The sequence below is a fragment of the Nematolebias whitei genome, chromosome 13, assembly GCF_014905685.2.
Source record: "Nematolebias whitei isolate Nwh7 chromosome 13, NemWhi1, whole genome shotgun sequence".
In the NCBI taxonomy this organism is placed as follows: Eukaryota; Metazoa; Chordata; class Actinopteri; order Cyprinodontiformes; family Rivulidae; genus Nematolebias; species Nematolebias whitei.
The window spans coordinates 28,855,822-28,882,592 of record NC_056510.1 but is presented as its reverse complement, the minus strand read 5'-3'; the positions used below and the strand labels follow the sequence as shown (position 1 = coordinate 28,882,592).

At 38.1% G+C, this 26,771-nt stretch overlaps 2 protein-coding genes and 1 long non-coding RNA gene across 3 annotated transcripts in view; all 3 read left to right on the top strand.

Annotated features, from left to right (window-relative positions):
- atp6ap2 (ATPase H+ transporting accessory protein 2) overlaps positions 1 to 2,347 on the top strand; it is a 6,185-nt gene extending 3,838 nt beyond the window's left edge. Inside the window, exon 9 of the mRNA XM_037686577.1 lies at positions 1,794 to 2,347. Coding sequence (XP_037542505.1) covers positions 1,794 to 1,988 — 195 coding nt within the window. The 3' untranslated portion in view covers positions 1,989 to 2,347. The remainder of the gene's footprint in view (positions 1 to 1,793) is intronic.
- Positions 2,348 to 3,074: 727 nt separating this feature from the next.
- On the top strand, positions 3,075 to 4,776 carry LOC119419269. Its single transcript, XR_005187249.1, has 3 exons — positions 3,075 to 3,202; positions 3,874 to 3,963; positions 4,068 to 4,776. It is a non-coding gene; the product is annotated as an uncharacterized LOC119419269 (long non-coding RNA).
- A 4,736-nt stretch (positions 4,777 to 9,512) lies between these two features.
- Positions 9,513 to 26,771, top strand: part of senp7 (SUMO specific peptidase 7) — a 57,362-nt gene continuing 40,103 nt past the window's right edge. Inside the window, exons 1-8 of the mRNA XM_037686576.1 lie at positions 9,513 to 9,569; positions 10,501 to 10,566; positions 10,664 to 10,779; positions 11,689 to 11,946; positions 13,681 to 13,799; positions 16,559 to 16,668; positions 16,905 to 17,232; positions 18,758 to 18,909. Coding sequence (XP_037542504.1) covers positions 9,513 to 9,569; positions 10,501 to 10,566; positions 10,664 to 10,779; positions 11,689 to 11,946; positions 13,681 to 13,799; positions 16,559 to 16,668; positions 16,905 to 17,232; positions 18,758 to 18,909 — 1,206 coding nt within the window. The remainder of the gene's footprint in view (positions 9,570 to 10,500; positions 10,567 to 10,663; positions 10,780 to 11,688; positions 11,947 to 13,680; positions 13,800 to 16,558; positions 16,669 to 16,904; positions 17,233 to 18,757; positions 18,910 to 26,771) is intronic.

Below are 26,771 nucleotides of genomic sequence, written 5' to 3'. Positions count from 1 at the left end.
TTCACTCCCCGCCGCCACCTCTTACCCATACACCTCCCCCCAGCCGCACTGTGCTTGTGGAGTGTAACCAATTAACATACCAAATCCCCCCCCCCCCCCCAAAAAAAAAGAAAAAAACTTGTTGTTAAATTTCATACTCCTAGTTTAAACAAATCAAAAAAAGATCATTGTCTTCTTTTGTTTGTTTTTTGAGAAGTGTGTTCTGGGTGCCTCCTATATGATATAAATTTATTGAATGCTGTTTTTATATTTGGTATGTTAATTGGTTACACTCCACAAGCACAGTGATGGAGCCAGAGTGTATTTTGGTGAAATCTAATTAAAACTTCTGCCATGCACATGCATTTAGAGACCTCTACAGTCTCTCTGACCTTTCGATGGCTCATAAACAACTCAACCTTTGTTTTTCAGGCAATGCACAAGCAACTTTTATTGCTGATGAGATTTCTCATTATCAGTATGAATATGCAGTTCAGAGACTGTTGGCAATTTGTAGACGGCTCAATTATAAGTAATCATTTAGATTAATCCAAACAGGAAACACGTGGACGAGAAAAGAAACAAACATCCTTTTATTACTTACGCTTGTTTTTGTAAACATCCAGTCTAATAGAGAGATAAGGGCAACAGTGATCTGTACTTATTGGATACAGTATTTGCTAATACTGATGGTTGAACAGCTGTTGCAATAAACAATAAATGAATTAATCTTACGATAAATGAAAATTATCGATCTCATTTATCGGCTTTATCGTTTCTTCGTGTCCCTCTCTTTCTACTGAAGACACTGGATGACAAAAGGCTCAACTCCGGTGCTCTTCCTTTAACCATCCAAAATCACGTTTTTGGATTGTTAATAATATTAATAATAAATAATTAAAGTGATATGTGTTGTCATCATTGTATGTTCCCATACAAAGATTGGCTCTCTGCATTTAACCTATCGCACCTGGGATACACCCAGGTGGGGCAGTGGCTAAGCGCCTGGGGAGCAATTTGGGATTGGGTGTCCTGCACAGAGACACCACGAGATGTGCAATGACCAGGGATCGAGCCCAGGACCTTCGGGTCCCGAGTCAGCTGCCCTGCCCCTACATCATCTTGTGCCCACCCCCCCAAAAAAGCAGCTAAGCTAACAGGCTTACCTCGGGAGGGGGAAAAAAAACCTCCCGTCTTGTCGAAGCTCCAAAATTCACGGTTGAAACCTGTGCCTTCGTCTAAAAAGTTTTTTCTCTGCAAAAAGAAGCTGAGAACTTGTTTAATGATTTTTAAAAATGTATTAAAAGCTTTGTGTGAAAAATGCTATGCTAAAGAACTCAAATCACACCGAGCTGCTCGCTCCCTCACTATCTGTCCTTCAGTTTTGTCTTATACTGCCATCCGGTGGTCAAAAAAGGGTACAACACCCCAAACAAATTCAACAACATTCTTAAATTTGACAGTAATTACTAATTATAGTCAAATTTTAAACAATATTATCATTTATCGCAATAATTTCTGAGACAATCGCCCAGCAAAATGTTATCATGACAGACCTATGAACAGCACCATAGTACACAGACAAGAGTTTTATTTCTTTACTTTGCACTAATTCACATCTGTTAGTGTAATAAAAAGAACATGGCTGCCATAATGAAATGCTATATTTCACCACTTTTCCCATTTATGTTCTTATAAGGTATACTATGTAACTTGTAACTAATTTAGTTTCATAAATTAATTGAAAAAAAAAAGTAGTTTAAACCTTTTTAGTTGTGCATGTTCTTGTTTTGATGGTTGTCGAATGTTTTCAGAGTAACCCAGGCAGTCCTTACAACCTGGCCTACAAGTACAACTTTCAATACGCCGTGATCTTTAACATCGTGCTGTGGCTGATGATCGCCCTGGCCCTCGCTGTCATCGTCATCTCTTACAACTTGTGGAACATGGACCCTGGATATGACAGCATCATCTACAGGATGACCAATCAGAAGATCAGGATGGACTAAGTCCTAACATCAGCACCCCTGCCGTCCCCGTTGGAACTCCATGAATGTTTGTGTTGTGGGTGTGGTCTTGTGTAGTGAAACAAAAGCGCTGGTTTGATGGGAGGAAAAGCACGATGCTGAGTCACCTTTTTGTTTACAGTGCTGACATTCAACATCAAGGTTTAATGGTGAACAAAATGATATCAGCATGACATTAGTGATCTTTAGCAATATTATCCTCTAGATTCAAACGCTGAACTTCCTCTCTTCAACTCGTCAGCTCACATCATTCCTTCCAGCTTTTAACTCCTCACTAACTTTATTTCCACTGGCGATTGCAACTGTATTTTTTGTTGTTGTAAAAAAGCAAATGTATTCTAATATTATGAAAGAATGTTTGTCTGGTTTGCGCTTGTTTCGTTATGTGAAAAAGTTTTAAGTTAAATTAAATCTATCTTTATATATAGAATATACAAATGGTTGAGTAACTGCTGTACTCTTATTGTGAAAAGATTGTGTCCAGGTTGTTTTTTGTTTTTGCTGTACTTCAAATGCAGATAAATACTTGTTGGATTACGTGAAGCTTGATTATAATGTTTTGTCATTAAGATTGAATAAAGTGTAAAGTAAGCTCTGTAAATTACGATGAATGATTAAAAATGATTTGTGGATCTACCTGATGTGCTCTCATTCTAACAGAATGTGCCTAACACAAACTTCTCCAGAGATTCTCCAGAGAAACTACTTTTACAAAGCTTCAATAATAGATTCATACAAAAAAAAGCATTGTAATTTAGTTTCTTAAATTAAAACCTGGAAAGTATGACACCTTTCATATACAAATAATTAGGCATTCACTGAGAAAATAATAGCACAGCGTAAAAAAAATAAAATAAACGCTGTTTAAATCGATATATTTAATGACTTTTTTTTTTTGCAAAGTCATCCTTAGATGACTTTCCTTATAACAACAATCTCTTTGCCTGTTACCATCTATTGTGTCACTCGTCGTGCCAACCTTTTAGCCAATCAGATTGTAGTTTACCGCTTAAGTCCCGCCTTCAATGTGTTTTGCCGCCTGGGATTGGTTAGTGTTTTTTTGCATGTCCGATATTTATATGATTCAGGAAGGCAGCCAGGAAGAAAGAAGAAGTAGCTTGAGAACTGCGACGGAAAAGATTACAAGAAAAACAGCGTGAAACACAACAAACCAATGGTGTGACTGATAATTAAAGGTAGGACTTGTCTTTTTCTGTCGTGTAATAATAAAATAATTATACGACCACGCTCGTCCTACGAGATAAACTCGTATTTAATTTCAAGCACCAAAAGCGCCAACCCATTACTCGGGACACACACATATATATATATATATATAAATCTGTTGTTCCTCCTAAATTCGACTATAAGTCTGATGAGAGAAATTTAAAGTGATAAATCTTGTCCGTTCAGTAGCTGCGCTCGTGACAACCTTCTCGAGAACAGGAAGTAGTTTCATCCAAATCAGAACTGTCAGTTTATTATAAACTTCATGTTTAGTTTGTATAAGTTAAAGTTCTCTGCTCATATTTATGCTTGAGATGCCATGTTTGTGTTTTCGCTGTTCATTTTAGAAGTGTGTAAAATCTAAGTTTGAATTTGATGTTGACTAAGAACAAGGATCAGCTGTTCAAGTTCACATGTTAGATCTGGTGTAGGGGAAATTAACAAGATCTAAATTAGGGAGACATTTATACCTGTTTAACAGTTAATACTTCAAATTTTATACATAGTTTTTCTGTAATGAAAGCAAAGTTCTTATGAAAATAAAGACAAATAACTATCCTACAGTTTTTTTATACTTAACAATCCTGTCATTTTTACACTAATGCACAGTTTATTTGACCTTTTTTGTGTTTTGCTTTAGCTTGCAGCTACGTGGTCAGGAAGATCCAGGCTGCTGCTTCTGGCGGAGAGCGAGAAGAAAAGCCTGTCCTGACACCATGTAGTTCAAAAGGTAAAGACAAGCACAACACATCTTGTTTTAAAGTTCTTCAATTTAAAATTTACAAGATTGTATCATACCTGTGTCGTAACTTTACATGTGTTTTTATCTTGTAGCTCTAAAAAAGGAGGAGAAAAGGTCGATGGGATCTTCCTCAACTGCTGCCCTGAACCCAGGACCTGAAGAAGGCATGGACGGAGCAGCAGCCTCGGGGATGACCTCCCAGCTCGATGTGCAGCCATGCGGATCCTGACGTTAAAGATCTGGCTAGATACTGGCACTGTAGTGAACTCAAGTGCAAAAATTGATTTGTTATTGATATTTAAAGTATAGAGAAAACAATTTGCAGTTTACTATACATAATCACGGAATTTAAATGGTTTTATTAAAAGTAAAACAATGCAAATAAACTAATTCCAACATTTTCCTGTATTAAAGTTGTATACAGTGACCAGTGTCTAGTCCAGGATGACCACCAAAATTTTTTAAATTTTTTTTGTCTTTCACAGCAAACTGACATTGCAGAAAACAAGTTGAATTAAAACTAAAGCAGTCGGTATGTTTCCTGTGAAAGACCTAATTTCATGTACTGCAGCGTTTGAAGGCCGACTTACCAACCTTTGTGCCCAGAGGCTAAGTTGGCCTGATGTTTCTGTTGTTACGTCAACTATAAAATTGTTTTTGTTAAGGTTTATACAATATGCCAAAAGGTAAACATTGTAATGGATTTTTGTATTTTAAAAAAATATTACGTAAGCAGTTATTTGTATATCACTTGGTTACATTTGTAAGAAATTTGAATTTCTCACTATGTTTGCATTGTTTAAACACAAATTTTAATTTGATCTGAATTTTATTTCCAAAAGAAATGTGCAAATAAAGCTCTTCAAAAGCATGCTCTTCTACAAAAAGATTGGTGTGAACCTTGCATCATTATGATAGTTTCACTGTAATAGCAGAAGCTGACATTACCACAAAGATGGTAACTAAAAAATAGCTTTGTAAAGGAGGCATTATTTGAAATGCCACATGTGGTTTGTGTGTACATTCTGCTCACCGAACACAAAATCTAATTTGAGGTTAAATTTTAAACGGTGCAAACGCAAGACTTAAGTCAGCTCTGCAGTACCATCATGGTGTTTGGATTAGATTCAACAAATGCATCTGGGTGGAGTTTGCATGTTCTCTGTGCATACCTGGGTTTTCTCTGGGTACTCCAGTTTCCTCCCATAGACCAAAAACATGCAGGCTAGGCTGATTGGTAACTAAATTGTCCCTAGGTGTGAGTGAGTGAATGGTTGTTTGTCTCGTTTGTGTCTGTGTCCCTGTGATGGACTGGAGACCTCTCCAGGGTGTACCCTGCCTCTTGCACAATGATAGCTTGTCATGGGCACCAGTGAGCCCCCGTGACCCAAAAAGGAAGAAACAAGTAAAAAATGAATGGATGATATCTTCTGATGCATGTTCAATAATCCAGTTAGAAAAATCTGACAAAGTTAAGTCAGGTCCTCTGGACGGATGCAAAAAGTACAAAAAAAAATAAAAAAATGTTGAAACGTTTCGTCTTTAATCCAAAAGACTTTGTTAGTCTGAGGAGCTGTAATAAGCTCAATCTTATAAATAGTACCTTCTCATAATGGATCAACCAGTTTGTTGTTGACATTCAAAACTAGCTGTTCACATGATACTACACACACATGTTGTTGACAGATGATCAACAAACTGGTTGATCCACTATGAGAAGGTGCTATTTATAAGACTGAGCTTATTACAGCTCCTCAGACTGATAAAGTCCTTTGGATGAAAGACGAAACGTTTCAACAATTTTTTACTTTTTGCATCTGTCCAGAGAACCAGACTTACAGTAACTTTCTTAGATTTTATGATGTACTTTTGAGACCCAACATTTGTTTTAATGGACATTAGTTAGAGGCATTTTGAGTACAGTTAGGTACAATAAATCTTTTCAAATCTTACTACAAAATCACAAAGAAATCCTATGCTTAATGTCTCTTTTTTAAATACCATTTTATTTTCACTTATTCTCAATTTGTGTGCATCCTTTATGATTGTCTGTTATTGTCTACTGTTGTCATCACTCTGTTAAAACCAGGTGCAAAGAGAATAACCTTCACATCAATATGAAGAGGACAAAGGAGATGATCGTGGACTTCAGAAGGAACAAACACACCTACACCCCCCTGAACATAAGAGGATCTGCAGTGGAAGTGGTCTCCAGCTACAAGTGGGTGTACACATGAATGACAACCTCAGCTGGAGCAACAACACTACCAGCCTGATCAAGAAAGCTCATCAGAGACTCTACTTCCTCAGGCAGCTGAGACAAGCTGGACTGGGAAGCTCAGTCCTCACCTCCTTCTATAGGTGTGCAGTGGAGAGCATCCTGTGTGGCATGGAGGCTGCACAGCTGCAGAAAGAAAAGCTTTGCAGAGAGTGGTGAAGGCTGCACAGAAGTCTGTTGGATTCAGCCTCCCCACCATCACAGCCATTTACGCCTCCAGATGCAGGAAGAGGGCCACCTGCATCATGAAGGACTCCACTCACCCAGCACACACACTTTTTGCCCCGCTCCCCTCAGGAAGGAGGTTGAAGAGCATTAAGTGTAGAACCACTAGACTGAGGAACAGCTTCTACCCTGAGGCTGTTAGACTCATGAATCTCTAACCAGAATAATCACTGTGGAAAAAAATCGCATCATGTTGCTGCTGATCTGTTTCATGTTGCTGCTGATCTGTTTCATGTTGAGGTGTTCATGCATGCTCATCTGCTCACACAGACTCATGCTCATGTTCGTGCTGCTGTTTGACGTAATGTTTTTATGTTATTAGTGCTTAGTGTATTTTTAGTTGATGTTTTTCTTAAATCTTATTACTGTTTTTCTTATACATTTTATTGTTGGATGGTACTGGGACCCTGTGTACATAATTTCGCTCCACCACATACAAGACTTAAATGTGTTAAGAGTACAGTTTTCTTTTAACTTGCCTGAAGAATAAGGTATAAATCTCAAACAATCTAGCTTTACAGAAACCCTAAGAATGTAATTACTCGTTTATTCACATTGAACCTGCTCAGGAACTAACGAACGATGCGTTTTGTTTTTCTCGGATTATTTTGTTGAATCAACATCCGCTTTCCACCGGAAGTTGCCGAGCAAAATAGAAGCGGCTAAGTGTAGACTGAGTCGCAGGTGGGAATCACGGTCTACCGTCTTTACTAGCAAGGTGCGTGCTCAAACTCTTCGTGTAAAAACTGTATTCCTAATTTTACAGATGCAGTGTAACCATATTAAAGGCGTCTCTGACCTCAGGTAAGTTTAATCACTGCTATAATTAGCATGGCGGAACTGATGTAGCATTACCGCTGTTAGCTTTTGTCGGCTAGTGTTAGCATAATTAGATTTTTTTATTTTGTGTTTGTCTGGACATTATCTGACAAGTATAATTTATTGTGGCTGTCAGGGTGTGCGTAGAACTTTAACACAGGTGTCTTGTTTTTATTATGAAGCGAGCGACACAGGCTTTCTGCTGTGAAACATCAGCTTCTCTGACAAAAGAAACATTACTAGTGTTACTGAATTTACTACTAAAACCACTTTACCCTACATGTTTCGTTTTTCATAAATTTACAGGCTTATCAAAAGCCAAATTTGTGGTCATTCTTTGAAAATAAATGCTGGTGTGGATTCTCAGTCATCCAGGACATTGTAAATAAAAAATGTCTTACCTGAGCCAGGCTAACAAAGACTCCAATGAATCTCTGAGAGGGGAGTGAGTTTAATGTGCACGTGAATCATGATGGAGTTCAAAACTCGTACAGAGATTGACTTGCTTAGTAGGACTTGACCACCAAAGAAGTGATAAATACACATCATATATTATACTCAGACATTTATCTGGTAAAAAAAAAAAAAAAAAAAAAATCAGGTTAATCCAAAGAGGTCAGTCAGTTATTACAGTACTGCATGAGTTGGCATTTTATCATCAGTTAATTTGTTACTTTAGGGAAGCAGAATTTGCATCAGCTTTCTTCTACAGACACACATGCCTTCTCGCGTCATTCTGAAGAGAAATTGTAAAGTTTTTATGTTTATGAGTTTAACAAAATCAAGAAAAAACCACCAACACGTTTTAGGTTAGGAGTTTGAGCAGGTGCCCGGGGAGAGGGTGGACTACAGAAACCACCTGAGCACCATTAATCTATGAGAAGGTGCCATTTATAAAACCAAGTTTGTTGCAGCTCCTCAGACTGAAAAAGTCTTTTTGCATAAAAGACGAATCGTTTCAACAAGAAGAAACCGCTCAGAAGACCTGACTTAACCTTATTAGATTTATCTACCTGGATTATTGAGTGTGCATCAGGAGGTTTTAGGTTAGGTTAAAACATTTTTTAACAGGAGTACTGACCACTTTTTAAAGCATAGATGTCAGTTGCCCTTTGCTCTATTAGGTCATCAAATTGAAAATAAAAATAATCTATATTTTCACCCACTTAAGACATGAGCCACACAGTTTAACCACACTGTATTTTTAATATAGTTATAATGATAATGAAAATGACTTGAGTTTTATTCTTGAGCTGAAAGTCAAGATTAGTATTTTACATGTTTGATCAAACCAGTTCATTCATTCAACCTTTATTTATACAGGTTAGTCCCATTGAGCCTCGGTGGACTCATTTCCAAGAGAGACCTGATTTTAACAAAGAATGATGACAACAATAGACAACAAAGATAACAATACACGATCATAAAATAAAGCATACAAATTGAAAAGAACAAATGAAAATGGTATTAAAAAACTAAACAAAAACAGCTAGGTTGTAAAGCGATGTAGAAAACTAAAAACAGGAACATGTCTGCGTTGGTTTTTGCCAGGAACTTAACAGATGTTTAAAGACACTTGGAGAGGTCAAGGTCAAGAGCTTCAGATCTTTTTGTAAGATATTCCAGGAAACAGGAGCGGAGTAGGAGAAGGCCCTTTTGCCTATTTCAGTCCTCACTGAGGGAACACTGCAGGTAATAACGTCCTGAGAGTGCACGCTGTAGCTGCACTCACGCAGAGACATGTAGGAGGAGATGAAGGCAGCAGACCAAGAAGTGATTTAAAGATGAAAATGTACCAGTGAGAGAGTCTGTGTGAATTTAATGATGACCAGTTAACCAGTGAATACAGAGTGCAGTGCTGGGTACGGTAGTTACAGCCAGTTATGAATCTTAGTGCACCATGATAGACAGCATCCAACATCTGCAGGGTTCTTGTAGGAGCGTTCATGTAAATAATATCAGCGTAATCAATGGAGGGAAGGAAAGTCACAGATACAAGGTGTTTCCTAGCATTCAGGGTTAGACAGGATCTGTTTCTGAAAAAGAAACCCCATTTAACTTTCAGTTTCCTTACCTAGTTCAGTCTGAATAAAAAGATAAATTGTTGTTATTTTTTAAAATATTTTGCTTTGTGTGTCACAGAAACAGTCTTGTTAACAATTTATTTATTATGTTTCTTTCAGTGTTCTTGCTGTGTCTCATGACAACGTCAACCATGATGGAGCAAAAAAAAGCCCTGACTCTTCCATTTACCGTTGACAAGGATCACATGGTATGTTTTATTGAACTAAATATTTTAAGCATTATAAAATGATATACTGTGGTTTAAGAATGTGTTGATCACTGGAATAGAGCTGTTTTATGAAGCAATATTAACAGATCATCTGGCTATGTGGTGCTGAAAGCAGGAATTTTTAGTTATCACAAAAAATAACTAAGACTCTGAACTTTATTTGAGTTTAGAATTTATTTAATTTGTCTCCGTCTGTTCATTGATTGATTTCCTGATGACTTCCCAGGAAGATGGCAGACATATTTATTCCTAATTGCTCACATTATCACCAATTTTAAAGCTTCAAGAAATAAGAGAAATGTGCTAAGAAACTTAAATACATGCACAACCGATTTTGAACACATACAGGATAAAGAGGAAAGTCTGACTTAACCAAAAACATTAGAATTGCTTTTGTGAAAGTTATTTTCTAGTAGAGATTTAGGTTTGTATCAGTTTATCTGCAGATAATTTATTTGATTAGGTTAGGTAATTTTAATGGCAGTAAATAGAATTGAGGAAAAAATAAAATAAATCTTTGTGTTCTAGCAACAGCTTGAAACCAGTAATGCATTTTATTCCATAAAGAGCTAATCAGGCAGAGTTAGTATTTCTGTTTGATAGCTGTCTTTAAAATCTGCTCCAGTCTTCTTAATGGTAGCACACATGACATTTATTGATTAGAAGGGTTTCAAGGGACATTAACTGCTACTTTTTAATCAGGTAATTAGATGAAGTAATATCTGCTTAGATGCAAGATTGCTCATCAACAGCGGTCACCAGAAACTTCTCAATTAAAAAATATCACCAGATATTTTGTGTAATTGCTCTTAATGTTGCTGCATTTTTGTGAAGTAGATAACATTTTTTTTTATGTTGGTTGTAAAACATTTAAAACCAGTTTATTAACTAATCGTTCTGTGTATTTTAGATGGAAAACCCACTTAAAATCCCAGTGAATTGCCTTTCATCGGAGTGTGGAAAGTTAGAAGGACAGGTACAGCAAATACTTGATCTGTTTGTCTTTATTTACTGTTTACAACACTCGGGTATATTCTTATAACTTATACCCTCCCCCTTTCTATTTTGAAAAGGTTTCCTGGACGACATTTGCAGGCTGCAAATACAAATCCCGTAATTCCCGTCATAAAAATGGATCCACGAGGTTTGACCATAGCCATGCAACTTTCATCACGCTGGAAATGACCAGGTAGGCAGGCAGGCACCAACAGAGATCAGGAATATACTTTTTACAGAACATTTCATTTTGAAGGCTGTCCCATACATGATTTATGAATCCACATATTCAGTTTTAATTCAAAGCAATTCTTTATTGAATCTTCATGGGAAGTTGAGCGAGATCAACTGAAATGTGATGGTTTTATGTGACACTGAAACACCTACTGAGCCTTTTGCCCATTAGTTAGAGTTAGTTTCTAATTAGTAATTTCAGCAAAATTGGATACTCGTGCTTGCTTCTATTTAACTGTCAAGGAGCACAGCAAACAGCAAAATCATTTCTGTGCGGAGCACATAGTACACATGTGTACATAATGTGCACATAATGTGTACATAATGTGTATATAATGTGTATATAAGCTCCAGCATCAACGTGTGGCATGGAGGCTGCACAGCCCATTGAGTTTCAGGGTGCAGCACGACCTTTGCTGTTTTCAGGCTGAAAGCCTTTTAAGCAACTCCATGCAGCTGAAACAGTTTATAGATTTAGGTCCTTCCCCAAAGCTTACACAAGATTATTTGCACAACTCGCAGTTTTTAATATTTTTATTCAAGTAGCTCATTAATTAAGCAGTTCTAGTACTTTGTGAGAAAATAGGGTATTCCAGTTATGCTTCTTTTTTCAGTCGTACCTTTTGTCTGCTGCTCAGTAAGAATTTTTCTTCTCCAAGTTGTTTCACTTGAAGGAAATACTCAGTCTAAGCCTTATGACTCGAATGTTGAGCTTATCATGACAATACATGCGGCTTATCTGCAGCACTCAGCCCCCCCATGTTTATCATTTGGTGTACACACTTGTCTTAAAACAAGCCACACTATTACAGAGAAAATGCAGCTCTAGGAAAGTTGTAAATAAACAGTTTTCTTTTTTATCCCTTAGGAAGAAGCCACTTCTCATCTTGACAGACGTCTTAAAGACAGAACATGGCAAGAATTATATAGAGAGAGTAAAAATGAGAGGTGGCGTTCACACCAGAGGACAGCTGACAAGCACACAAAAGGAAAGTGGCGATGACAGAGAGGAGCCTCGGACCTGCAGAAACAATCGGTCCTGTCAGAAGGAATTGAATAATAATGATAAAAGCAAATGTTTAACTCCTAAAAGCAACCAAAATACCACCCCCATCTCCCCTCAAAGGTAGGAAAACATTTTTTTTATAAATTTGAAGGCTTTAGGAATTGATATAAGATCAGTGTTCATCTTGGTGTGTAGCTTAGATCCTTGTATACTGTTTCTTTTTACACTTTATATTTTTGCTATTGTTGGGTGTAACTGGGACCCTGAGTACATCATTTCGTTCCACCTCATGTACCACATGTGGTGAAAATGACAATAAATAGACTTGAACTTGAAAATCTAGCAAAGACCTGAGAGATGCAGAGTTCATGCATCTACTGTGTCACATTTTCAGCTAACAACTCTATAAATTAATTTGTTCGCACTAAAATACTTTTTCAAGTATTAAACTATGTTATTTTTAATATATTTATAGATTCATCTAAAGAAATAGAACAATATTTGGTATGTGACAGGCTCCTAATTTAAAAAAAAAGTATTCAAAGAATTAAACATTTTTTCCCCAACATTTTATCTGTGGACAGTAGGAAAGCACAATATTGGATTTTTAGCCAATATGTTAAAATTTATTTGGCTGACAACCAATACCAATATTTTTTTCCCTAGACATTCTTACAGAGACTACACAGTTTTCTCTGCTGTGGAATTAAAATACTACATGATTCTGCATAGTCTTTGTCAGTTGGACCTGCTACCAAATGCAGATGCCAAAAAGCGTCTGAAAACGATGTAACACTTCAAATTGGATTATGTTTAATGTCAAATTTATTCATGACATTCACTCTCTCTAACACAATGACAACACTCGAACAGTGCAGATTTGTAAATGTTCACACATCTAAACTCAACCTGTTCACAAGTGACAAGTGAAAAGTACATAAGTAGTAGTGCTTTAATAGATATACTGTTGTTGTCATCATGTTGTCATCATGTTGTCATCATTCTTTGTTGAAATCAGGTCTCTCTTGTCAATGAGTCCTTGAGGCTCAATGGGATTAACTTGTCTAAATAAAGGTTGAATGATAAAAGAATACTGGACAGTTTCTTAAATTAAAAATAAACTTAAAACAGAAGCCTTTTATATCGGTGAGTTATTTAATTGGACTGGCCGATGTCCAATGTTTAACTTTATTGCTAATATCGTCCGATACAGATTCCATGTCTATTATCGACCCTAGTAAACACAATACTTGTTCATTTCTTGAGATCAGGAGCATTTTTGTGTCTGAATATTTCAATGGCTTGACAAAAAAAACTACACACAACATGCTTTGCAAATGGTCAGGTGCTGAACAGAAAATAAGAGAAAAAGCTTCAAAAAGCTGTTGATTAAGATCTCTTTAAAATGTTTCTTTTTTAAAGCTCGGCTCCTCGGAAGCAAAGTATACACAACAAAGGATTATTCCAGACCTTTCCACATGATTTATATGCTTGAAGCCAAATGTTACTTTATAGAGAACATTAACTTTTTTTAGTCTGAATTTAACCTCAGTAAAGTTCATTTAAGGGATTCAGTCCATATTTTTCCTTACATGTTTACTGGACCTGATAAAGTAAAAAGCTTTGACTTTTGTATTGTTAATAACTTGGAACTGAACCATTTATATAAAAAAATAATAGTTTTCTTTTGATCAAATGTGAACAAAAATAACCACAAAATATACTTTCAGTCACTCTAGCTTAAGCTGGAATTATCTCAGTTTTTATTAAACTTAAGGTGTGATATGAGCTCAAGGTTGTAGTTGAAATAGGTTTTAGTTCATGAGATGATCTTTGACATTTTTAAATCTTTAGAGCAAGAATCAAAAGAAGATCACAACAGTCGGAGGAGAGCAACAAAGAAGAAAACAAAGATATTAAAGAGGTGGTAACTGGCCAAGACAGTAAAGAAGAGGAGTCTGCTAAAGTTAGAGGTGAGTTTGGCTTTTGTTGTTTGTCGACGGATTTTTAGAAAATTTTCTCTTCAATGAACTATTTATAAATCAATTTAAAAAAGCATCGCCCTAATTACTCATCTCCCTTGATTTTTTTCTATTTTTTATTAAAGTGTTTTTAATGCCACTTAGTATATTGTTTTTTCTTTTTTAACACAAGATTTACACATTCATTGATAATTATTGCCGGCTGCCCAAGGCAAAAGTGCAATATTGTTTTTGCGTGTGTGTGTGTGTGCTTTTGTGTGTTTGTTTCTCTGCTGTGCTAGAAAAACATCCCACGAATCACTTGATAGATTTTAGGTTAGGTTCAGAAAGTAACTATTAGATGTACATTCACAACTGAATGAATACTTTTTAGAGTCAACGCCATTCATTATGGCCGCCACTAGAGGTGCACAGATTCAATACCAATATCTGTATCGGGCCCGATATTGGGAAAACGTTTGGATCGGGTATCGTTGACAATGTGACCAATCCATGACTGGGCAGATCTGTTCACTCTAATTCTAATGCTTTGTGCTCTGAGTGACGTCACGTGCTAGCGAACTCACCGCACAGATTATTTTCAAAATGGAGCGAGCGAAAGGATCAGCCATCTGGAACTATTTCACACTACCTCAGCCAACACATTCGACAGCTACGTGCAATACGTGCACAGCAACAGTTCCAGGGGGTGTCACTAAAACTTCCAGTTATAACACTACCAACTTAATCAAGCATCTCCAGAGATAATAATAATAATAATTTTATTTAAAAAGCGCCTTTCAGGACACCCAAGGACACTTTACAGTAAGAAACATATCAGAAAGATTGTGTTAAAACAAACAACAAGCACTGTGCAAAGATCAACAGGAATAAACTGAAATATAAAATACATACAGAATATAAAATACATACAGAATATAAAATACATACAGCAAAATTAAGGATAAGTGAGTCTAAAGAGATGTGTTTTCAGAGCAGTCTTGAATATAGAAAGAGACGTGGTGTTTCTTAAGTCAGGGGGTAGAGAGTTTCAGAGATGAGGGGCAGAGCAGGTGAAGGCCCTGCTCCCCATGGAGGAGAGGCGGGCAGAGGGTACATGGAGGTGTAGTGAAGAGGAGGATCTGAGAGAGCGAGAGGGGATGGAGATATGTAGGAGGTCAGATAGGTACGGAGGGGCAAGGTTGTGGATAACTTTAAAAGTGAGAAGAAGAATTTTGAAGACGACACGTGATTTAACCGGGAGCCAGTGGAGCTGCTGCAGGACTGGAGTGATGTGGTTATAAGAGGAGGTTTGAGTGATGACACGGGCAGCTGAGTTCTGGACCAATTGTAGCTTCTGGAGAGATTTGTTGGGGAGGCCATAAAGTAGGGAGTTGCAGTAGTCAATCCGAGAAGTCACAAGACTGTGAACAAGGATGGCTGTGGAGCGGGGTGTGAGAGAAGGGCGGAGACGGTTAATATTTCTGAGATGGAAATAGGCAGACCGAGTGACGTTGTTGATGTGTGAAGTGAAGGAGAGAGTGGTGTCGAGGATGACACCAAGACTCTTGACCTGAGGCGAGGGGGATAGCAGAGAGTTGTTAAGGGGGATGAGAAGAGATTTCACCCTAAAGAGCACGCTGAGTTTGTTGAACAGAATTCAGTATCGGAAGTGGAAAAAGTGGATCGATGCATCCCTAGCCGCCACTGCTATCGTACTTGCCGCCGTAAAGTCACACCGCCGTATAAGTAGCATCAGTCCAAATACGTGTAATAAAGTGGAAAAAAGCATAAGTATGTCGCTTAGCCGCATACGTCGCATCTATTATGTGTCACCGCTGATCCAGAAATATGGGCTGGTGTGCCAAAAATCGATTGGCTGCCAAATGGCGGTCACTAGACCGTGCACGGGAGGACTTTAACAAGAATTTAACAAGATTAACACTTAAAAACAATTATTTGTTTGCTCAAAATTATAGTAAAGGTGTGTCTCAGTCTAACTTTTCCTTAATAAATGCACTTTTGACGGTCAAATCAGCTGCATTTCAAAAGCCGATTTGCAGCTGTGGGAGCGTGCACGGGAGAACTCGCTGTGCATTTCTTCAAAATTTAACAAGATAACCACCTAAAAACAATGATGTGTTTGCTTGAATATCAAAGATGTATCTCGGGTGAATTAAATGCACTTTGATTGTCAAATCAGCTGCATTTCTTTTTTTTTTTTTTGTCAAAAAAGAAAAAAAAAATCAGCTGCATTTCGCCTGGGCGGCGCTGCTGATTTGACGTTTGCTCCAGGAGTTCCGGAGCAAGACAAAGGTGGCTCTTTGTATGGCAAGCCAAGTGTCTCATTAATAGCCACTTTTACCTATTAATGAGACGCTTGGTTTGCCATATAGTCAGGGGCCCTCAAGTGGCTGAAAATGATAGTGTTCAATATTTTCCATGTCAGAATGAATGAAATCTTCAGATCTCAGACAAAAATTGGTTATAAATATGGGAAAAACACATGAATATGTTGCTTTGCTGTATAAGTTGCAGGCATGCTAATTTATGCAAAAAAACTGCAACTTATACAGTGAAAATTACGTTAATCAACCTAGCAATCACAAAAAGCCTGTAATTCAGCCAGTTTGACAGATAATAATCTAGAATTTGTTGTTAATAGCTGAGAGTCATCCCCAATACATGCTCTGAGGGCTTGGTTTAAATGTTTGGCATGCAAGGCCGAGGACAATATGCATGCTTTCATTATTTTTATTGATTCCAAACAGATGGTGTAAACGCAAAGTCCACTGAAGACGCAACAAGCTGTGACGAGTTTGCCTCAGAGAGCATCAAGGACCAGTCGACAACTCCTGTAAAAGAAGCACCAACAAGTTCGGTGGGTACCAGTTTTAAAACCTAAAGTATGAAAGGCTGTTGGGCGTCAAATGGTCTCATTCTAGTTGACATGAGGATTGGAGCATATTATGTCAGTTTTATTCTGCATCCAAAACATTACTGTCTATATAAATGTTCTTTATTATTGAATTTAAACTTAATTACAAACTTATTCCGTATTATTTTCTAAAAGTAATAACATTTACTAAAACCGGCACATTTGTGTCTCGATTGAAGCGAAAAAGGAAGAACTCTGGCTCCCGCTGCAATGGAACAAGCAGCCCAAAATGTCTCCGTGAGAATGTGCTCCGCCTGTCGGGAGAAGATACAAAAGCTGGAGAACAGGTCCCTACACCTGCTAACCAGGAGGAACATGAAAAACATGTGGATCTGGAGAATGTCGACCACTGCATTGTACAGTTTACAGTTGGTGGAGATGACGGGACGGAAGACTGGGTTCCAGTCACACCCTGTAATTTGGAAGCTGAAGACATAATTAAAAACAATGAACAAAGTTTATCTTCCAGACATGAAAGTACATCTCAGACCAGTCCCACTGAACCCAGTAAGTACACCAACACACTGCTGATTATCTCCAGAATCTGTTAGCTTTATTATCCTCTTTTATTCATCGACAAAGTTACCACGTTCAGACGCGTGTATATAATTTGCAGCTTGTGTTAAAGCGTCACCTGATCCTTGTATATAATGACAGCAAGGTGCATCAGAAGACAAGCTTGTGTAGACAATGAAATTCTGCAAAGAAACCTTTGGTGTAGACATTCAGACAGATCACATTGACACCCACTAACATCTCTATTACAAGACATTTTCTGAAATTATATGCTGCCTGTGATTTATGGGCGTAACAGGGTTTCTCATCATATTTAGGCAGGTAGTTTTTGCCAGCTAGTGTCTTTGCTTCATTCTCAGTAGAGCTTTAAACTAGATATTTTCTATCAATAAGTACTATATTTAAAATATTGTGCAACTGACATGCAGTACATTTTAATGATTGTTCAGATTAGCTCTTTGTACCCCTGACCTGAGTTGATCTGATGAGAGTCTGAGCAGAGCAAAAACCAAAGTGGATAATGGTCATCCTAAAACAAGAAGTATTTCATAGCAAGTCTTAAATCACAATTTTATTTTATTTTTTTTACATCGCACTAAGTTTATCATTACACACATTTTCTGAGAGAAATATTAGGATATTCCTGCTGACAGCGCTACAGTTATTGCTGTTACTTGCATTTCCAAATAACCATTTAAATTATTTAATTAACTGCTGTGACTATAAGGCGCACTTGAAGTCCTTTAATTTTCTCAAAAACCGACAGTACTTATAATCTGGTGTGCCTTTTGAGCTTACTGACCTCAAACCGATTTTATGTGGTACATGGTGCTCAAAAATCTGCCAAAATGAACTTGTTTCACTAAAAACACCTTATGGATGAAAACAGCCCCGTTCATATTGCGCCTTATAATCCGGTGCGCCTTATAGTCCGAAAAATACAATATGTGATATGACAACAAAAAAAGGTTAAATCATGTCATCTGGACCAGTCCACATGATTTAACCTTTTTGTTGTTATCTACCTGGATGATTGAGCTTACAAACATTTTTTTTAAATGCAATACAACATTGGCAGCTGGTTTTAGTTTTGTTAATTAATTATAGATAATAATTAATTATGGTATAATAATTGGAATTGCTGTATAGTTAGTACGGTAATTGGATTATTTTGGTTTACTGGTACTTTAGTCCGTAAATATTACGTTAGCAGAACAATTAATAGTATTTTTTTTTTTTTTTACTCATAGATGGATAGATATAACATTTATGTTCTTTTAATATAATTTTAGATACATTTTTTTTTGTTTCTCAAACTTATGGTATTTGTTTGGTGCTTCTTAGATAATCGACCTTAAGTTGCTTCAGAGCTTTCTGTATTTTTAAAATCCAAGGTCCAGTAAGTTCATCTTTGTTCTTGTTTGGACCTAACTGACAGAAAAACAAAGTAATATATGATTAAAATAAATACCGGTATTCACTTTTTGAACTATTTTCTTTAATATTTGCATTTCAGTTGTTTTGTCCAGTGACGATGAGGAGGGTCGGGATAATCCTCAGTGCCAGAGTAAAGTGGTCCACGCCGCGTCTGACTCAGTGATACAAGGGAAGTCCTCACAGAAAGCTGTGTCTGAAGAAGAGGAGGATCCAGCCATACAGAACATGCAGGTTGGTACAAAGTATACTTCTTATTTCCTCAATCAATCTTAAACATGTTTTAATGAATACCATAATTTCTGGTGTATAAGCCGCTACTTTTTCACACGTTTTGGACACTGCGGCTTATACAGTACAATGCCGTGGCTAATTTATGTATTTAACAATAATAAAATTTACCGTAATCTATTTATTTATTTATGTAGGCATTTATTTTAATGGCCTAACAAGCGTCCTGCCGCCAAAAACATTTACCGGTAGCTTCGTCACATAATTTAAGGATTAAAAAACTTTTTTTTTTGTATTTTATTTTGACAGGCTAACAAGCTTCATGTCGTCAAAAATATTTTTACTTGGACACACTTGGGCGCTCTAAGACACACCCTTCTTGCGAGAGGGTCTTCGTGAGACAGACTGTTAACACCACAGCTATTCATGACAAGTACCAATCTCACTCATGGTTACAATATGCTACTGAATGGATTGACACATAATTAAAAAAAAAAACCACACTACATAGGCAATGATGAACAGACTAATCACTGAAAAGACAACAGTAAAACAGCTACTTTACCCATATGCCCACTCTGTGTCCATGTGACCGGAAGTCAATGGCAAATGACCAATAAATAGACCTGTCGCATTAACAAATTTTGCTGGGCGTTAATTGTCTCAGAAATTATTGTGCTGAACGATAATATTGTTTGAAATTTGACAATAATTAGTAATTATTGTCAAACTTAAGAAGAAATGTTTGTTGTTTTGCATGTAGTACCCTTTTTTGACCACCGGATGGCAGTATAAGACTGAACCGAAGGATGGATAGTGAGGGAGCAGCATGTCTCTTTAAGAAAAATGGGAGGGAGGCCTCTTGACGTGACATGGGCTGTCTCTCTTCTGTTCTCAAAATGGCGGACAGTCGGTGTGGTTTGAGCTTTTTAGCATAGCGTTTTTCACACATAGCTTTTAATAAGAAATTAGTAAACAAGTTTGCAGCTTCTTTTTGCAGAGAAAACTTTACACAAAGGCACGGGTTTCAACCATGAATTTTGGATCTTAGACAAGACAGAGGTTTTTTCCCCGAGGTCGGGCCTGTTAGCTTAGCTCGTAGCTTAGCTTCTCAGCTTTGCTGCTTTTAACGATCCAAAAACGCCATTTTGGACGGTTAAAATGGATTTTAAGGAGAAAGGGAGGAGTCAGTGAAGAGCACCGGAGTTGAGTTTTTTGTCATCCAGTGTCTTCAGTAGAAAGACAGAGACATGAAGAAACGATAAAGACGATAAATGAAAACGAGGTCGATAATTTTCTTTTATCATGCGATTAATTGATTTATTGTTCATCGCGACAGGCCTACCAGTAAAGTACCGTACTCTTATAGAGTAAAAAGGACATCCCCTCCACCCACCCAAGAGATTGATTGATTCATTGATCAGACTACCTATTTAAATAAAGTAAAAAAAAAAAATCTGAAAACAGGGAGGGGAGGGGGACTGGGTGAACACAGTAGACGGCAGGCGGGTTTCCACCGTGCAGATTCCTAATATGATATTTGAAGTTTTTATCATTTGAGACAGCCAAAATAAAACCTCATCTGTCTTAAAAAACACTTTAAGACAGTAACAATGTCTTTGTCACCTCCTGCCTGGATTACTGAAACACTTTATCTGGGGACAACAAAGTCCATGCTCAATAATCCAGGTATAAAATCCAACATTTTTCAGTCAGGTCATCTGGACAGTTTATCTGGGGGTTAGTGGCTCCTCCATCGCTCGACTGCAGAGGGTACAAAATGTTGCAGCGTGGCTTTTAACTGGCGCAGCTCCTCTGTTTTATACTCCACTGGCTGCATGTGCATTTTAGTATAGATTTTTAAAGATTTAGTTTTTAAATATCTGAATGGCCTGCCCCACCCTACCTTTGTAAACTGCTACATCCCTACAAACCAGTCTTCTGTCAGATCAGCTGACCAGCTGCACCTCAATGTCCCTAAAACCAGACTGAATCTCAGGGGATTGAGCTTTTGTTGCAGCAGCTCCTAAACTGTGGTACGAGCTGACCCTTCGGCCTCTTCAGTACTGCTTTTAAAGCTCTTCTAAAACCTACAGTTTCTTTGGCTTTTAACAATTTATAAAGAGTTGATTTTATTAAATTTAATCTGATTGAAATATAATAGTTTTTTAAAATTGGATTAGTTTGACCTGATTTGTTTGTCTTTATTAAGTGGTTTTAATTTACTTGTGTTGTAATTTACTTCACCCCAGGGTGCTGAGGTGACTGCTACTTGAATCAAACAAGCAAGAACACCTGGTGCATTTTGTCTTGAATCGCACCTGTTATGGAGGGAAGAGGTTAATAATATACATGGGAAAGTATCGAGTATACTAAATGGTTACTTCTTAAATAAATTAATTTAATTAGTATATTATGTTAAAAACACCATAAATAAATACTGATTCGGTGGAACTTTAGGAGCACCCATTTATTTTGAGTAGGTCTATTTTTGCCATCAAAGAGTCCTGGCTTGTGGAGTGCGGGACGCTAACACCTGAAAACCTGCAGTGAAATCTGGCACCACAGTGTCAGCACATCGCACAAATGCTTGATTGTACACGTCAGTCTTCCAACTAAACTTGAACCCTTTTTTCATTGGCCGGGATTATTATCCTGCTGAAAGAGGCAACGCAGTTTGCTGAGAAAGGTGTTCCTGGTTTGCAGTAGTGATTTTTTTGTTTTCTGATTGGCCAGTCTTTACAACCAGTCCTTAGTGACTTTAAGGGACAAACTGGTTGTCTCATTTGGCCACTGAAGCAACTGTACTAACACTTGCAAACACTACAGTCATTTCAGTTTTTCCAAGGAGTAAATGTCGCTACTGATAAAAGAATCTTCCTGCTCCAGAAAAAGTCTTACAGAAAAAAAATACTGGAAAAAGTCATCAAGAAAGTTAATTATTTTAACACAAATGTCACAGTTACAGCTAAAACAATACCAAGAATAAAATTTAGCATTAAGAATGCATTAAATGTTTTTACATTGTTGTAATTGCACACTGTCCGGATTAAATACAGTGATTTGAAACAGAAACAAGAATAATATGAACATTAACAAGAATAAAAGTGCATTAAACAGAAATATCTGCTTACAGGAAAGAAATCATCAGTTGTTTCAGAAAACACAGAATTTTGTTGTCTGTGTTTAAAGTTGTTTGTTTGTTTGGCTGCTCCCTCTTCACAGGTTAGCCACAGTGAATTGGATGAAAGGTTTGGCCCTTCTGAAACGGGCCCGCAGCACAACGGTCGGGCTCAGTGGTTAGCACTGTTGCCTCACAGCAAGAAGGCCCTGGGTTCAATCCCCGGTTGGACCTGGGTAGGGCTGCAACTATCGATTATTTCAATAATCGATTCATCGGCCGATTATTTTTTTGATGAATCGATGAATCGGCAAAAAACCCCCACAACGTTTTAATTTCCACCCCTTTATTCCAAAATTGAACATTTGACTGACATAGCAATTCACACAAAAAACAGGTTGCTATTTGACTATTCTGTTAGTAAAATATTGAATAAAAAAAGTAAAAGTTAGTGAAATAGTTTAAAAAACAAATGTACACAAAAATATATACAAATGTATCTTTATACCTGCACAATATGTAGCTACTTTGTAAAATGTGTTGTAGAATGAACATATACTGATATATATTCATAATTAAACGGATTCTTTCATTTTTCTGGACTGTATAATGACGTGCATCTGAATTTAATGAAATGTGACGTGAGACGTTAATTATCTTTGACTCACCAACGACAGTGGGTCATTTATTAACAGAATCAAGTTTAACACATCACACATTTACATTAATTGGCAAAAATTGAAAATAACGACAGCTTATTAATCAGTTTTACAGGAAGTAAACAATACGGCGATTGTTTTCTCACTTCCAGCAGTACAACAGACCTTAACCACACGGCGGTGGTTGAAAAACTTTGCTTCAGACATTTCTAAAAATATCTGGATTAATTTCTTAGCAGATAGAAGAGTTTAAAGATTGAAGTTTAGAGGGAGGGAGATGGTGTGCGTGTGAGTGAAAAGTGTTGGACAGAACGACACCCTCCATTCGACCCAGCTTTCCTCGGTACGCTCGGTAGTCAACTCGACTCATTACCTCTCTGACGATGAATCAGTGAAAGCGGAGCTCCAGTTACGCTACCGGTCCAGCGTCTCCGTAGGATGGCAGAGAACCGTCCGGAGTGGTGGCGGAACTTCGTCAACAACAGTTCACCTCACGAGTGGACTTCACATGAGTGGGGTCCGTCAGAGTTCCACTCAGAGGTGGAAGATGTCATAATCCCAATACTCGGAAGAGCTTTGAATCATGGCTGGACTTCTGTTCTCCCAAACGACTGGAGCTGCAAACTCTCCACCCGATTCCAACTGGGTTGAACTAGGAAGTACCAACATTTAAAGAGCTCTATTTCCGGTTCATTTGGGAGTTTCTGATTGGTCGATGGACCAAAAAAGAGGTGTGTTTTGTGATGTAAGGTGTTATGAAAAGTCAAGGAAAAAGATTAAGATTGTTTAAGAACAGACAGAAGATTGTTATGAAGAACTCAGACTTCGTGGAGTCACTTCTCTAGTACCTTGCTGTAAAAGTTAAACATGACATTTCTTTTTCAGTAAACTTGCAGTTGACCGAAACTTGAACTTTGACCAACTTACACCACTTGCTCATTTCAAACAGACGATCAAGAAATTGAATCATTACTCTGTAACATATTCCAACTTGATTTCACTTTGAATGAGGCTTAAAAATCGTTATTACTGTTTCACAGTTGATTTAAAAATGAGTAGTTCACTTCAACATTTAAACATTGTTTGAACTAACACAATTTGATTATCAAAACATTTGTAAAATGGTAATGATAATAGAAAGTAGTCTTCTTTTACTTGATTAATTCAAGAAAGAAAGTCTCAGGATGGGTCAACCTGTATTTCTGGATTCAAATAAATGAAATGACAGTTTCTGTCCCATAAGGTCCTCAGGCCTAGTTCACTACAGTCCCCCCTTTGGAAATCATCGCCTGTCCATGGGGATGAATTCCAACATGAACTTACGCCTTCGAATGTCCTTGAGCTTGATGTAATCCAGCAAGGAAAACAAAAGTCAAAAGTAATCCAGCAAGGAAAACAAAAGTCAAAGGATGTAATCCACAATGTTTTTGGTAATTCCATTGTGTTGATGATAATTCCATAATGTTGTTGGTAATTCCATTGTAGCAATGCTTTAACCCCCTTGGAAACAGAGTCTGTAATCCATTGGAAAAAGTCATATAATCAACAACGGTAAATCCACAACGATTGGAGGTGTTGATTGATCAGCATACAGAGGGGTTCCCTTGGATTGAACTGAAGATGCGGCCACTGGATGAAGTGTGGAGACCAACGTCAGGATTGCAGGTCTCCTCCAGCGACGGTCGTCTCTGGGCGACGTCCAGTCTGTGCCGTTCTGGTTCAATGTGTCATGCAATTATGTGGTTTAAGGTGGGCTTATGAAGGGGATTTTACATAAGGCCTTAAACTATATGCACCTGGTGTGTAAGCTATTATGATTGGGAACAGCTACAGCTACCAGTTAAGGGGTGGAACATGCTGAATAGGGTAACTATAGGGATTTATACCTATAGAAGAGTGTTCCAAACTATTTTTCCATTTCTAACTTGGTTTAAGTTAGCTTTACATTGTAAAATATAGTTTGGTTCAATTGTCTGTTGTCTTTTAGACGAACGACTTGAGATTGGGTGTTTGGTTTCCCCATAAATGTTTTTGAAAGTCTATGGCGAGACTCATCAAAAAGAATTATCTATCCCCCCGAATAGAATTGTTCGAGTAGGTTCGGCTTACGCGTTGTGAGATCAATGTAGATTATGGTACTTAAGGTAGCATTAATCTACATTGACTCCGCAAAGATGGCATTTTAACGAATGAACTGCATGTTGGCATGGTTAAAGGCCTCTTAGTCTCTAACTTAACTACACACAAAATTCATTCTTGCTTGGGGTGTTCAGAAACAATACCAAAAACCAATTAAACGATGTCTCAACATCGACAAAAACAGTGACTAAGCAACCAGTAAAACAACGTTTCAACATTGACAAAAGCAGTGATTAAGCAACTAGAAAACGACGTTTCGGTGCGCCACTCACTCTGGATGTCAGATTTGCTCACGTTATCGCGTCTGGTAGCATTATCCTAACTGGCGTCACCCCCCTTCGGTCATGGGAGACCGCGAACACGGGTGAGGACGTCGCTCCATGAGCTAAAGTTAGGCTGTCCTTGAGTAGTTTTAACTGTTTGCGCAGCTGAAAGAGGACTTTAGGGTCTGGATTGGAATCCAGTTTACCTTTCGATACGGTGTATTTGTCTGGGTCAGTCAGATACAGTATCGTCGATTTAATTGCAGGATCATCCAACTTCTGAAGTTGGATGATGTCTGGGTCAGTTGAAAATGACTTTTCATATTTTAAAAGAACTTGGCGAAGTTTGTCTCTTTCTTCATCAGATGTCAGAGCGTCGGCTTGAGCGACCACCTGTTCAATCTGTGATGAGACTGATGAGGGTTCTTGCTCCTTGGGGAGCTCCAACGAATCCTTTTCTGAGTCGTCGGACCTGTCTATGGGTAAGACACCATAGGTTTGAGGTCCTTGGTCGACGTCATTGTTTGAGAAAAGAGCTATGGCCTGTGTTGGTTTTGTTAACCATACTGGCCCAGTTTCTTGACTCGGTACCAGGTTATCTGGGAGTCCTCCCAGAGCTGGAATGCCTAGTTCATTATCATGAAAATCAGGTTCTGAGTGTTCAGCTTGCGAATCCACATCATAGCTGGACAAGCTATTAGCCATAAACAGGCATATTTTCAACCCTCTCCTGCATTTTTCAACTTGGGACTGTCCGTGGAAGCCACGAACCAAGTGAGTCTTGACTCCAGGACCACATCTATTGCTGTGTGTAACACAGGCATGGATGAGGTGCTGATCCCAAAAAACACTATGCTAGGATGGTTGATCTCCACTGAACAATCAGAAACAGCTACTGCTGTGCTGACGGTTCAGACAAACCAAGATTACACAGACAAGGCTGAACGCGTGAAGAAGCGTCAGAAAAAACCCAAGAGGTTTCTGTGTAACTTTATCAGAAAGGGGGCCGCCAAAAAGGCGTACCTGTCAGTGACACTCGAAGGTGTCCTCACACATGAAGCACTTCTGGACGGTGGGGCAGACATAACAATTATGTCAGCTAAACTGTTCGAGGAGCTGAGGACAGCCGCTGCCGGTGTTAACAGGATAATACCTCTCTCTGATTGTGCTATAGAAATGCAGGGTCTCTCAGAGAAGAGAACAACCCTGACAGCTATAGCAATGGTTCACATGCGGGTTGGCAAAATGACACTGTACCACCCGGTACACGTGTCTCGTGTTGACTCATTCCCATTTTTGGTTGGCCAGGATTTTATAAATCGCTTCGACGCGATTATAGATTATGGTGATCAAACGATGTGGACAAAAGTGAGCAAACCACTGCCAATAGATACGCCTCCGGAGTGTAACACAGACTGCCCAACAGCAGGTACCGCGGAAGGCGCAAAGGACTCCTCAGCCGAGGACACGAACCCGGTGAGTACTCCTCTGACATCATGTGAAACCAAAGAGACCCACCCAGTGGTCCAAACTCTGACCCAACAAGACAGCCTCCTCTGTGAGCTGGAGCAGTCAGAGTCCACCAAACACTACCTACCACTGGTAGTTAAAGGTGTAGAGATCCAAGGGTCCCACACCAACGATGCTGTTCTGTCTCTGTGGACAGATAAATCAGCAATTAAC